Source organism: Xylona heveae, assembly GCF_001619985.1.
Source record: "Xylona heveae TC161 unplaced genomic scaffold L228scaffold_3, whole genome shotgun sequence".
NCBI classification, from domain to species: Eukaryota; Fungi; Ascomycota; class Xylonomycetes; order Xylonales; family Xylonaceae; genus Xylona; species Xylona heveae.
Window position 1 is genome coordinate 23,740 of NW_017264195.1, and position 11,327 is coordinate 35,066.

General features: G+C 45.7%; 3 protein-coding genes across 3 annotated transcripts; 1 reads left to right on the top strand and 2 right to left on the bottom strand.

Annotated features, from left to right (window-relative positions):
* Positions 1–39: 39 nt before the first annotated feature.
* L228DRAFT_244788 (putative non-ribosomal peptide synthetase SirP/GliP2) lies at positions 40–6,237 on the bottom strand. Its single transcript, XM_018332013.1, has 2 exons — positions 5,817–6,237; positions 40–5,763 (listed from the first exon to the last, which is right to left on the bottom strand). The coding sequence occupies exons 1-2, from the start codon at positions 6,172–6,174 to the stop codon at positions 299–301; spliced, it is 5,823 nt and encodes a 1,940-aa protein (XP_018189481.1). The 5' UTR covers positions 6,175–6,237; the 3' UTR covers positions 40–298.
* A 664-nt stretch (positions 6,238–6,901) lies between these two features.
* Positions 6,902–8,386, bottom strand: L228DRAFT_259215 (FAD/NAD(P)-binding domain-containing protein). The gene is made up of 2 exons (XM_018334147.1): positions 7,836–8,386; positions 6,902–7,778 (listed from the first exon to the last, which is right to left on the bottom strand). Exons 1-2 carry the CDS (start codon positions 8,231–8,233, stop codon positions 7,217–7,219), a joined length of 960 nt encoding a protein of 319 aa, XP_018189482.1. The 5' UTR covers positions 8,234–8,386; the 3' UTR covers positions 6,902–7,216.
* A 182-nt stretch (positions 8,387–8,568) lies between these two features.
* L228DRAFT_281054 (hypothetical protein) lies at positions 8,569–9,792 on the top strand. Its single transcript, XM_018335862.1, has 4 exons — positions 8,569–8,878; positions 8,930–8,996; positions 9,080–9,547; positions 9,597–9,792. Exons 1-4 carry the CDS (start codon positions 8,674–8,676, stop codon positions 9,721–9,723), a joined length of 867 nt encoding a protein of 288 aa, XP_018189483.1. The 5' UTR covers positions 8,569–8,673; the 3' UTR covers positions 9,724–9,792.
* Positions 9,793–11,327: the final 1,535 nt, after the last annotated feature.

An 11,327-nucleotide genomic window follows, 5' to 3' on the forward strand; every position in this document is an offset into this window, starting at 1 on the left:
CAAAGAGCATCGACTCTCACTCAACCTCTTCTTTTATTTGGCAGCGGATTCCATTTAAATTAATATGAGCGTACGTGAAAACCATAGACTACAAGTTTACGTCAGGCATTTCAAGGAACTTCATCTATGATTCTAGAATTCCCTTCTCTAAATCACATAAGAAATCAAAAATCTATACGAAAATCTGGAAAGCGTAACAGTTCAAAAGTTTAAATTCAAAGCCTTCGAACACCCGTCAACCGCCTAGAATGTTACTTTGAATATCCAAAGCATGTCACTATAATGGGAAGCGCAACCTCTATCGGTTTCGCCCTATAAATTGGCCCACCACCCTTTGAATATTTTCTTGAATCCGAGCAGTAACTGGAGTACTCACTATGTTCTCCATATATTCGAATTCGCATACAGTTCCTTCCGTGGTTTCAGTGAATTCAACCAGGAGGGGAAACTTAGCCCCCGTTGGTCTTAGCTGAATCTCCTCCTCCGTCTTGGCATTTGGGAGGCTGAATTGACTCGAGAGCGAATCTTCCCGCCTATTGTAAACCACAATGATGTCAAACAGCGCGCCCTCGCAAGCCGCATTAAGAATGTTTTTGTAGGGCAATGCATGAGCGATAGCTCCTTGGATTGAGGAGCGCACTGAAGAAGTTGCCGGTTCAATAGCTTCCGTCCAACCTTCATCGACCTTGATGCGCAGCGGGAGTCGGTCCAGGAATAAGCCTAATAGTTCACCAGTTCCTGGTTCTGTTCGATCGATATACGGTATGGCGATGACTGTGTCTTTGATGCCCGCTGCAGAGCACAGTGCAATAGAAACAGCGGATACATATAGCTCTAAAGAGCCAGAAAAGTGAGGGTCGTCTGTGATGGTGAATGAAGTAGATGACCCTTGGCTATCAGAAAGTGAAGCGCCGTTTGACGTGAATGGCGTCGTTCGAATGTTTCCAAGATGATTCGTCCAGTATCTAAGATTTTCCATATCAGGAGATTTCGAAACAAAGTTTGCCTTCCAATAAGCCCATGCAGCATAACTCGGCTCAGATGCAATGGCTCGCGGAGGAGGCAGGCTTCCCTGCAAGAGCTGCGTGTAGTATTTCTGAGTAATTTTGAAGAAATTATTGATAGAAACTTTATCGGTAATGATATGGTGCTGAACCAAAGTGACTGTAGTGCATCCGTCTTCCTCGACCAGTAAGATTCGGATTAGTGGGCCAGTAGACAGGTCAAAAGGCGTATTTACTAATTCCCCAATTAGGCCCGGCTGAGAATTTTTGCTCCTGATGACCTGCGGAGAAGTATTGCATTTTGTTCGGCGCAAAAGGCCGTCTTCAGTACGATATGAGGAACCAAAAATAGCCTGTTCCAAGAAGACCTGCTTCATAGCTTCCTCGAGGTAATCAAGTTTGATGTCTCCGCTCATAGAGACCGTATAAGCAACGTTGAAAGTTTCCGGGTTGCTCGAACTTGAAGAAAGCTGGAACATTTCCTGTTCCAGATGTGAAGCCTTATCCCATGACTGAGGAAGAGTTCGCCATGCTGAGAGAAACGAGGGAGCTCCGGTAGGGGCCTCTTGCTTCGTTGCAAGATACTCGTCCAATACCCTCGCGAGGTCAGATAACACTGTTTTCTCCAGTATTAATCGCATTGGTATTTTGATTTCGAAAATTGCGGACAGTCTCCGAGCAATTTTAATTTGACGCAAAGAATTTCCACCGAGGTCCAAATAATCAGCGGTAGCATCAATCTCGACATCTGAAGCGAGATTCAATGTTTCCCGCCACACATCTCCCACTAATCTTTCTGTACTGTTAAGCGGTGCCCGGGACCCACAAGGGGTTAATTGAATAAATTGCTTCAGTGATTTTCTGTCTAGTTTCTGGTTGGCTGTGGTAGGAAATCGTGGCAGAGCAATAATAGTAGACGGGCAAGCATACGCGGGCAGCTTCGAACGTATTGCATCTTGGACGTCCGCTATGACCACATCATCAGGTGTCACGAAAGCGACGAGATTTCCGTCATGGACAATAGTTGCTGCTTGACGGACGGTGGCGCATGCTGAGCGAAGGGTGTTTTCAATTTCTTCCAGTTCGACACGGTATCCTCGCACTTTCACCTGATTATCGACTCGTCCAAGGAATCTTAGCTCCATCGATTCGGTCCAGACACCTTGATCACCAGTCCGATACATTTTAGATCCTGGAACAAATGGGTCCGGTACAAACCGGCTTCTGCTGATGGAAGCCATTTCGGATCCAAGGTAACCATCAGTCACTTGTATGCCGGACAGGCAGATTTCTCCGGTCACCCCAATTGGGACTGGTTGATCCTGAGCATTAAGTAGGTACACTCCCACACGTGGGATTGGGTATCCCAGCGTAACCCTCTTTCTCGGTCGAAGCAGTAGAAACAAACAGCCGATAGTGCATTCGCAAGGCCCGTATGAGTTATAGACGGTTCTATTACCAGACCAGCGTTCAGACAGACTTTGAGGAACCGCTTCACCTGCGAAGAGAATGGTGTCCAAATACGGAAAGTCTTCTGGCGAACAAACTGAGAGAAAAGAAGGAGTGACCATTGTTGCATTGACGCGACCCACATGTGCAAAAGGGTCATTGGGATCCACAAGGACTAGAGTAGCCCCGTAACAAAGAGTGCCGAATATTTCTGCAATGTTTACATCAAAGCCCGGGGAGAACATTTGAGCGTGCCGTCTTCCGGGGCGCGCATGCATCCTTGCCGGCTCGTAGGACAGATATGAGAGTACCGAACCATGGGTCACCCGAACGCCTTTTGGCTTGCCGGTGGAGCCGGATGTAAAGATGATATAAGCAGAATCATCTTTTGTCGTGCATGTTGTGAAACGAGGGACTGGTAACAGCTTTGAATGTCCTAGAACCTCATGAAGGAGAAGCTTTTGGGACGATGATATTGTGGAATAGAGATTGTGACAGGACTCATCCGGAAAAATGCACAACTTAGCATCAGACGTCTGGACTATGATTCCCATCCTGTCTAGTGGAAGTTTTGTATCCAAAGGAACGTATGTCGCTCCGGCTTTGATAACAGACAAAACGGCAATTAGCCAGTTCAAGCTGCGGTTGCTGACAATAACGACAGAATCCCCTAGGGAGGCATGACGAGAAATCTTCGTAGCAACATAGTTGGTGACTGCATCTAACTCTGAGTAGGTGATGGACTGTGTGAGAGACTCGATCGCTGTTGCGTCCGGCCATTGGTCAACACCATTCTCAAAAAGATCTTTCAATGAAGAAGGACCTGAGTAGGGATCCCAAAATGTGGGAGAGTTTCTCACAAGCGTGAGATACTCCGAAGGTTCCAGCATACGCTCTCGGATATCGCAAAGCTCTTGCACCCTTGGATCTATAAGAGCAAGAAAGAGGTTTCTATAATGTTTCAGTAATCTATCAATTAGTGGCGCTTCAAAGAGAGACTCATCAAAGAGCCCTTTGAAGCGCAGGTATCCATCGTTATTTTGAATGGAAATGACCAATCCAAATTCGGGCTTATCCCTGCGGTTGAATCTACGCAAGGTAATACCATTTTCTTGCCAATCTATTGCAAATCCTGGCAAGTCATATTCCAAGAATAACACTGTCTCAAATATACTCGAATGACTTGTGGATGCAATCTGTTCTAGAGCCTCAGCGGCGGACCACTGATTATCTCCAATCTTCAATAGCAAGGACTGAATATGCTTTAAAAGCTCGTCTCTCGTTTTGAGATTTCTCATATTGACAGGGAAAGGACAAGTATTGATCAGAGGCCCGACAATATTTTCTATTTCGGGTATGGGAGAGTTGCGTCCAGCAAAGACAGTGCCAAAAACAGCTTGATCTTGGGAAGTGTAACAGCCTAGTAGGAGCGTCCATGCAGCGTACGTTATTACGGCTGAAGACACTCCGAAATCACGAGCGCTTCGTTGAATGTGTGGCAGGGAAATACCAACATCTAAGGATGCTTCCCCGAACTGATATTTCTGGCCAGGAACTTCTGGAGTTGGGAGGTGTAATGGAGTCCCATCTTGAAAACCATCCATCGCCTCGCTCCAGAATTGCTTTCCTCTCTCGTTCTGCTTTCCTATTTCATTCTGGAGATCGATCGCAAAAGTCGAAAATTGAGGAGGATCTGGCAAAACAGCTCCTCTGAGAATAGATCGAAGTTCCTGAACAATTAATCCCATTGACCAGCCGTCAATCCTACTGTGATGGACAATCCAAAGAAGGATTGAGCGGCGACCCGCAGCTGTAATTAGTCGGAAGGCGTTGGCGGGGCGGAAAATGTCTCTCTGGTTTTGCTCTTTTGTCAGGGCAAACAAGTTCGCGGACTCTTCTTGAACCGCGTCATCCAGAGCACTCGGCTCAACAATCCGCTCCATCCAATCGTGCTCGTAAGTTCCGTTGATTTTTTGCTCTCCGCTCACAATGTCGAAAGAGGTCCGGAACACCGCATGCCTTGCCAGAAGTCTCTGCCAGGCTGATCTTAATTCAGCAGCGGCATCCTGGTTGCTTATATCGTCAAACTCAAGCGAAATAAGCATATATCCTGCTGTCGGTTCTTTTATGCTGGATCTGACCATCCCTGCCTGAGCAGCCGTCATCGGCACCGAGCATTGTGGCTTTGCCGTACAGGCATCTGCAGCCCCCGTCGGAGGTATATTTGTAAGTGTAGTCTCAATTCTTTGCAGTCTCTCAGACACCTCAACCAAACTCGGAAGAGCGAAAAGCTCAGAAAGCTGAATAGAGAACTCATTTTTCCTCAGGTAAGACAGCAAAGTGATAGCAGAGAGAGAATTGCCACCCAGAGCCCAAAAGGAGGATTCCGTTTGTATGGAGGGTTCTGGCAAACCTAATGCATCAGATACTGCAGCTCTCAGAATGTCTATTTTCGTGGTGTGTTGTTGCTTCCTTCTTGGTGCATCTGATCGCTCATCTAGTCGGTGTTTCAGAGCTTGAGTATCGAGCTTCCCGTTCGATGTTTGAGGAAGTTCATCGTAAGCGAAAATTAGATCCGGAACAAGAAACTCTTCGTGCTTTTCTGAAAGTTGGACACGGATATTATTGACATCCAATTTGGAAGGACTAACAAAGGCCACGAGTTTCGTTTTATGCATAAGTGCCACAGCTTGTCGTACGCCGTCAAATCCGAGTAGCGCGGGGACGACTTCTAAATCGAGATTTATTAAGAAACCTCGGTTTTTCACCAAGCTACCTTCCCGGCCTAGGAATTGAATGCCACCTGCCGTTCGCTTTCCAATGTCAGAGGTTCGGTATATACGTTGATCTTTCCATTGGATGAATTTCTCTGCGGTCAATTCCTTGTTCTTAAAGTACCCAATAGCAAGGCCCACGCCACTGATACATATCTCCCCCTGATCGGATTCCTCTAGACTTTCATTGAGTAGAAACATCTGAGATCCGCCGATAGGATATCCAAGGGTTATAGGAATTTCAGGACGAAGTTCTGCGATGCTCGTCGAAATTGTCGTTTCAGTTGGGCCGTATGCATTATATATCTTGCGATGTGGTAGCCACCATCTTCGAACCAACTCTGAGCTCGGTGACTCTCCGCCCAGAAAGATACAACGAATATTCTCATATCGACGAGGTTCGTGAAGAGTGTGCAGTAGTGTGGGCGTTGTGGGTAATATAGTGCAAGTCTCTGCGTCTTGCAGAAACCCAGCCGATTCTGAGAGAAGCAGATGACCACCGTTGCACAGGGTGCTAAACAGTACTCCGTAACATGCTGCGCTCGTGTTGGTTATATACCGAACTGTCTACAATGAGAGCTTCACTTACCATCAAATGCAATGGAGAAAAGAAGCATGACGCGGTCAGTCACCGTCACTCCTAAATTAAATGGTATTCTCTGAACATAGTTGAATACACTCCGTTGAGAAATGACAACTCCTTTGGGTTTTCCAGTCGTCCCAGAAGTGAATATAGTGTAGATGGGTTCTTCCAGATCCTCGGTCGTATGAGAATGTTGGGCTGAAAATTCGCCCGGCTGAGTTCTATTGAATTCCGCCTCAATTTCTTCGGCAGTAATGGCGTACTTGAGATCAAAATTGCATTTCCTGGTGACCAAGGAAATTTTGGGCTTTACTGTTTCCAGCACTGCATCGATTCTGCCCTGACTCCAACTTTCGGCATCCATTGGCACAAAACACGCGCCGATTCTGATAATCGCCAAGATTGACGCAACTGTCTCCAGATTTCGACATCCCAAAACTGGGACTACGTCTCTTGCAGCGACACCGCGGCGTAATAAAAGAGACTGAATCTGCAATACCTTGGAATCCAGACTAGCGTAGGATAGGCGTTGATCGCCTTGAGAGACGGCAATAGAATCGGGTTGATCTTGGACATACTTGTGTATCATACCCCATATTGATCCTAGATTGGTGAAATTGGGCGAGTAAATGGGAACTGGGGACATGATGTCTGAGTATACCTTGGTATGTGCGAGTCCAAAACGAACCAGACACGGAATTGAAATAGATTTTATTCTCTTTGAACAGACATATATTTTCTACGTGTTAGTCTGTAATTCTTCCCTCAAGAATACCTTTACGTTTTTCGGAGATTGTCAGTGATGCATCTAATGCCCGGAGCTTAAGCGTCGGTGTCAAAATGTTGGTTAAAACAATTCGCCGCCACCGGCAACAAAAGGACAAAATTTCTAGTAACACTTCTAGCTCATGTTAGCCCTAGAATGACCATGGTTTTCTGAATAGTTAGATAAGCAATAATTGATTCAATGGATTGTTTGTAATTTCGCAGAATTGCTTATACCTATATAGACATGCGTGGCACAGTGTTTGAGAAAATCCGTTTTAAACCAAGTTGACAAACTAATCCAAAATTCTGGTCATCATACTTCACGGCTGTCTTGTAATTAAAAGCATAAAAAATCTTCAGCATGATGTACCATCATTGTTCACTGTGCTTCGTGTGACACATCACTACAGATCATCCAAAATGGTCAAGTTGTAAACACTTTTGAAAGATTAATATGGCATATTTCTGAGCCTCCTCGGGTCCTAAAATAATCAGGAACGAGATACATATATTCGGTTCTAGCATCATTGATAAAATAAAATATCGGAGAAGATATGTATGATGGTGATCATTGAGACGAGTCATAGTGTAAAATCAACTTCGCAAATATTGCTTTGGGTTGTCCGAGCAGTAGGATATTAAAAAAGGGCCTTCTGGCCAAGAGCCTCTGCCAAGATCTGAGAAGATGCGCCCATGGCCGCCAAAGAACCAGAAAAGATCGCATTCGGCACGTTCTTCATCATACTGCAGTTGTCTCCTGCAGCAAAGACGCCCTTCACGCTGGTTTCGTAGAAAGGTGGACCTGCTTTAAGATCGCCACTGGGAGTCTTTTCCAGTCCAAGGTTCTCGCAAAATGGACCTTTAGGCTTGGATCGCGGATGGTGGGCTAAGAATCCTTCCACAGCATGGGTGCCGTCTTCAAACTCAATAGTCACTTCCGCGGGGCTACCGGTCCCCTTGTTAAATCTCTTGATCCGACGAGAATCGACTCTCATCTGCTTGGCTGATCCAAAAGCCGACTGAAGATTGGTTGACAGTTCTTCGGAACCGTTGGTGTAGAGGGTTACGTTCGAGCTGAGGGCAGCAACCTGGCGCGCTACATGGAGAGCAAAAGGTACATTGGCCAGCCCTTCGGTTGCAAGGAGACCCGCTGAGGGACATCCACGTTGTTCGTAGCCTTTGCAGAAGAGACAGTGAAAGCTGCCAAACGTCAGCGAGGGCTTGGTTAACCCGCACTCGGATTTCCCACAAACTTACATTCCTTTGCCCCAGAAATCGGCGTACCCTTCAAGATCTGGGAATATATCCTCAACTCCACTAGCGAGAATCACTTTCTTCCCAGTCCAGGTCTTGTCGTTTGCATCGACAAGCTCAAAACGCCCAGTACCGTCGGTTTTCCGAATCTGCTTCACCCCAATATTCTGAATAGAGACTTGATCATAACGCGAAGTAATGTTTTCTCGGGCTTTCGAGCGGAATTCCGCTGGCGCTGCATGGTCAAAACCAGGAAGTAGGTGCATGTGGTCTGTCGCATCATTGCGATAAGAGCCTGCGTCAAAGACAACTGATGTATGTTGCTGGCGGGCCAAAGTAAGGGCGGCGGTCAACCCAGCAGGACCACCGCCAATTATGAGTGCATCGTATGTTGAGCTCATTGTATATCGTGCGATGAATCTGAACGAGATATTGAAGACTTGTCCGTGGCAGTATGTTGGTCGAGAATATCGAAACAATTATCACTGTATTTTCCTAGGTTGCAGAGATATTTCCCCATGATGAAGGATTCTAATCTGAAATTGTAACCTCCGGAAACAAAGAACAAGAATGACATCGAATTCCCCAGCTTAAGTTTCCGAATAGTGTCCGAGTTGGAGTCGTCGGAGACTAACGATGCTGGTTGACCTGCAGGGTCCTCACGTCGGGTGCTGCCGACACAATAATGTCCCGGGATCACCACAACTCTGGGGAAAAACGAAGCCAGTCGAACTATAATGAAAAGCATGCCAATGCAACTGAATGTGATTACTTATAAGATGGAGAGCGCCCCATTTCAAAATTTGATCAAAAATTATATTCGACTTGGACACTTATCACCATGTCTTCCAGCACCACGACGCCTTCCGCGAATGAAAATGTTGAAGAGGTTGGAAAGAGATATTTCCTTCCGCGGAGCTACGATGAGGGTAGGCGCATGCAAAATCAGCATGAGTGGATTAAGGGATGCGCTGGTGGCCTGATTAAGGCCCCAATTGACCGAACACGCTCGAACCTTCATGTGCTGGACGCTGCCACAGCGGATGGTAAGTTCAGTAAACAATCTAATGAGAAAACCGTGTACTGAACCTCTATAGGCTATTGGATACATGACGTCGCCAGGGAATTTCCAAAAGATGCCGAGTTCGTCGGTTTTGACAGCGCGTAAGTTGAATTCGCTCGATACCTATTGCCCGCGTCCTGGTTGTTTCAGGAACAAATGATTTACTGTGGTCCTTTGATGTTAGCCCTGAGGAGTTTCCGCCCATCGAGAACCCCTCTACCAAATTTCATGTTGCCAAACAAAATTTGATCGAGACATTCCCGGCGGAGTGGGCGAACAAATTCGATCTGGTTCATCAACGCTTCGTCATCCCCCTGTTCAAAGAAGCGGAGGTTCCAAACGTCCTAAAGAATTTAACCGGCTGTGTCAAGCCTGGAGGATGGATTCAATTGGTGGAGATGGATTTCAGCGCCTATGTCCAAGCCGAGAAAACTACTGCGATCAACATGCTTCATACATTGACGAACTCAATTGTCTCGGACCCCAAGGCTGCTACAAAGCTTGGACGTCGCCTTGAAGAGCAGGGTTTTGTCAATGTACACTCTGAGGGAATTAATCTGGTTGCCGGAAACGCACCTGAAAGTTCTGAGCTGGGTGAACGGGGTTCTCGAAACATGCTGGCTGTCCTGCAGTACTTTATGTCAGTAGCAAAGTAAGTATCCTTATTGGATTCGAAAGCAGAAAATATACTAATGACCTAGGCCGGAAATGTTTGGCATGACCCAAGAGGAGTGGGCAAGCTTGCCTGAGAAATTTACGCAGGATATGAAGGAGCATAAGATGGTACTGAGAGTGTATTACGTTTGGGCGCAGAAGCCGGAACAGTGATTTATTTTTGATGAAATACATTGTAATTATTTCTTTTTTTTAAAAAATAAAATAAAGAATTTCTAGAGCTATACTGTGAAAAATGTTCTCGACTAATCTCTCGGCATGATACTTGAATCAGAGTTTAACAGGGAGATATATCCAGATTTGGGAGTATCAGTGGTTGGATAGCCACAATTCATTGTTCGTGGTGAGAATTTCTAGCCAGGTATATCACAATGAATCTCTTCACATCAACTTCCTTCACCCCTTTACATTCCCATTTATAGGGTATCCGTTAGTCTAGTCTGGGTCAGTCTTTGCCCAAAATTTCCACACCAAGCTAGTCTTTGGTCTAGGTTAGTCTTTAAGGTAAAGACCAACCTCCAGACCAGACGTGGGCGGTTTTTTTAACTAAACCCATCTATGCATAAATCTGGTATAAATGTGCATATTTTAGACAAATCACCAGCATTCTCAGCATAATTTTACTAACTGATTGTTAATATATTTCCTATAAAGGTAATATTGGTAGTAATCACAGACCAGTAGAAGCACATTCAAAAGACCAACCCAAGGTGGTCTAGTCCTACTCTCAAATTTCCCAACTTCGAGTTAACTGCGTAGAAGACCAAAGACCACCGGTTTCCACCAGCCCCAACGGACACCCTACCCATTTGGTATTAATTTGCTCTATCCATTTACTTAAATACTGTTCAAATTCTTTTTTAATTTCATTAATGCTACAACGATTCTGCCTGGCATGCAGCAAGTGCATGCTTGTTTGTATTGTTCATTTCCTCGATGGAGACGACGACGAAATTTCTTTCTGTATACAGAGCGGGTCAGTCGCATGGGAAGAGCTAGAAGAATGGGAGAACAGCTATTTCCTATTCCATCCTCTTCCTTTTTAGAGAATAGTCTGTTTTAGATCCAACCATGTTATCATGCTATCCTATCACCAGAAGGTTTCTCAATTCTTCCCGACATGTCTCCTTCATACTGACTTGCTCCTAGGTTCTCCTATTGGGCTTGACATAGAACCCGGATATGCGATCAACCCAGACGTTAGTTCACAGTCGTTTTCTTCTTTTTTCTTCTTTAAGAGCATTGCTGCTAAATCACGTTTCATCCTTGTCAGAAAAGCTACAAAATAACCTACTCTGTTGAGACGGATCCAAATACTGGCGATGGGCAAGCAATTTATCGCAACTCCGAATACGCTGAAACGTATCAGCCAAATCGGGCCCTTCTTAAGCGACACTACCGGATGGCTGTGCTGTGCAATATGACGGGCCGGGGGCCAGCCTACGACTAGGATGAGGACATCCCTCCAGGCATGGACCAGGCCCACGAAATCTCCAGCTCAGAAGAAGGAAAGTTGCGTTTCGAACTGGAATTGGCAGCGGCAACTAGAGCAAGCACTGCTCAGCTCTAAAAGCAGAATGCCCAGAGAGGCGGCCAACTTGTAGAATAGCAGCAAAAACTGTCTCGACTGAAGGTGAAGATTTCTGATTTTGAAGAGAAAGATACCATGTATGTCTAGCAAATTCGAATACAGAGGCTGTCAAGAAGATTCGCAAAAGCGGGACTCACAGAGTCACAGCCATGCAACAGTTCCACTC

What these genes read in the sequence shown, in the direction of transcription:
- L228DRAFT_259215 (XM_018334147.1), bottom strand. Translation starts at nt 8,233, where the DNA reads ATGAGCTCAACATACGATGCACTCATAATTGGCGGTGGTCCTGCTGGG. An exon ending in GATTTCTGGGGCAAAGGAAT is followed by an intron (nt 7,779 to 7,835) that starts GTAAGTTTGTGG and finishes GACGTTTGGCAG; the next exon opens with CTTTCACTGTCTCTTCTGCA.
- L228DRAFT_281054 (XM_018335862.1), top strand. Translation starts at nt 8,674, where the DNA reads ATGTCTTCCAGCACCACGACGCCTTCCGCGAATGAAAATGTTGAAGAG. An exon ending in GGACGCTGCCACAGCGGATG is followed by an intron (nt 8,879 to 8,929) that starts GTAAGTTCAGTA and finishes GAACCTCTATAG; the next exon opens with GCTATTGGATACATGACGTC. An exon ending in TACTTTATGTCAGTAGCAAA is followed by an intron (nt 9,548 to 9,596) that starts GTAAGTATCCTT and finishes CTAATGACCTAG; the next exon opens with GCCGGAAATGTTTGGCATGA.
- L228DRAFT_244788 (XM_018332013.1), bottom strand. Translation starts at nt 6,174, where the DNA reads ATGGATGCCGAAAGTTGGAGTCAGGGCAGAATCGATGCAGTGCTGGAA. An exon ending in TTTCTCCATTGCATTTGATG is followed by an intron (nt 5,764 to 5,816) that starts GTAAGTGAAGCT and finishes ACACGAGCGCAG; the next exon opens with CATGTTACGGAGTACTGTTT.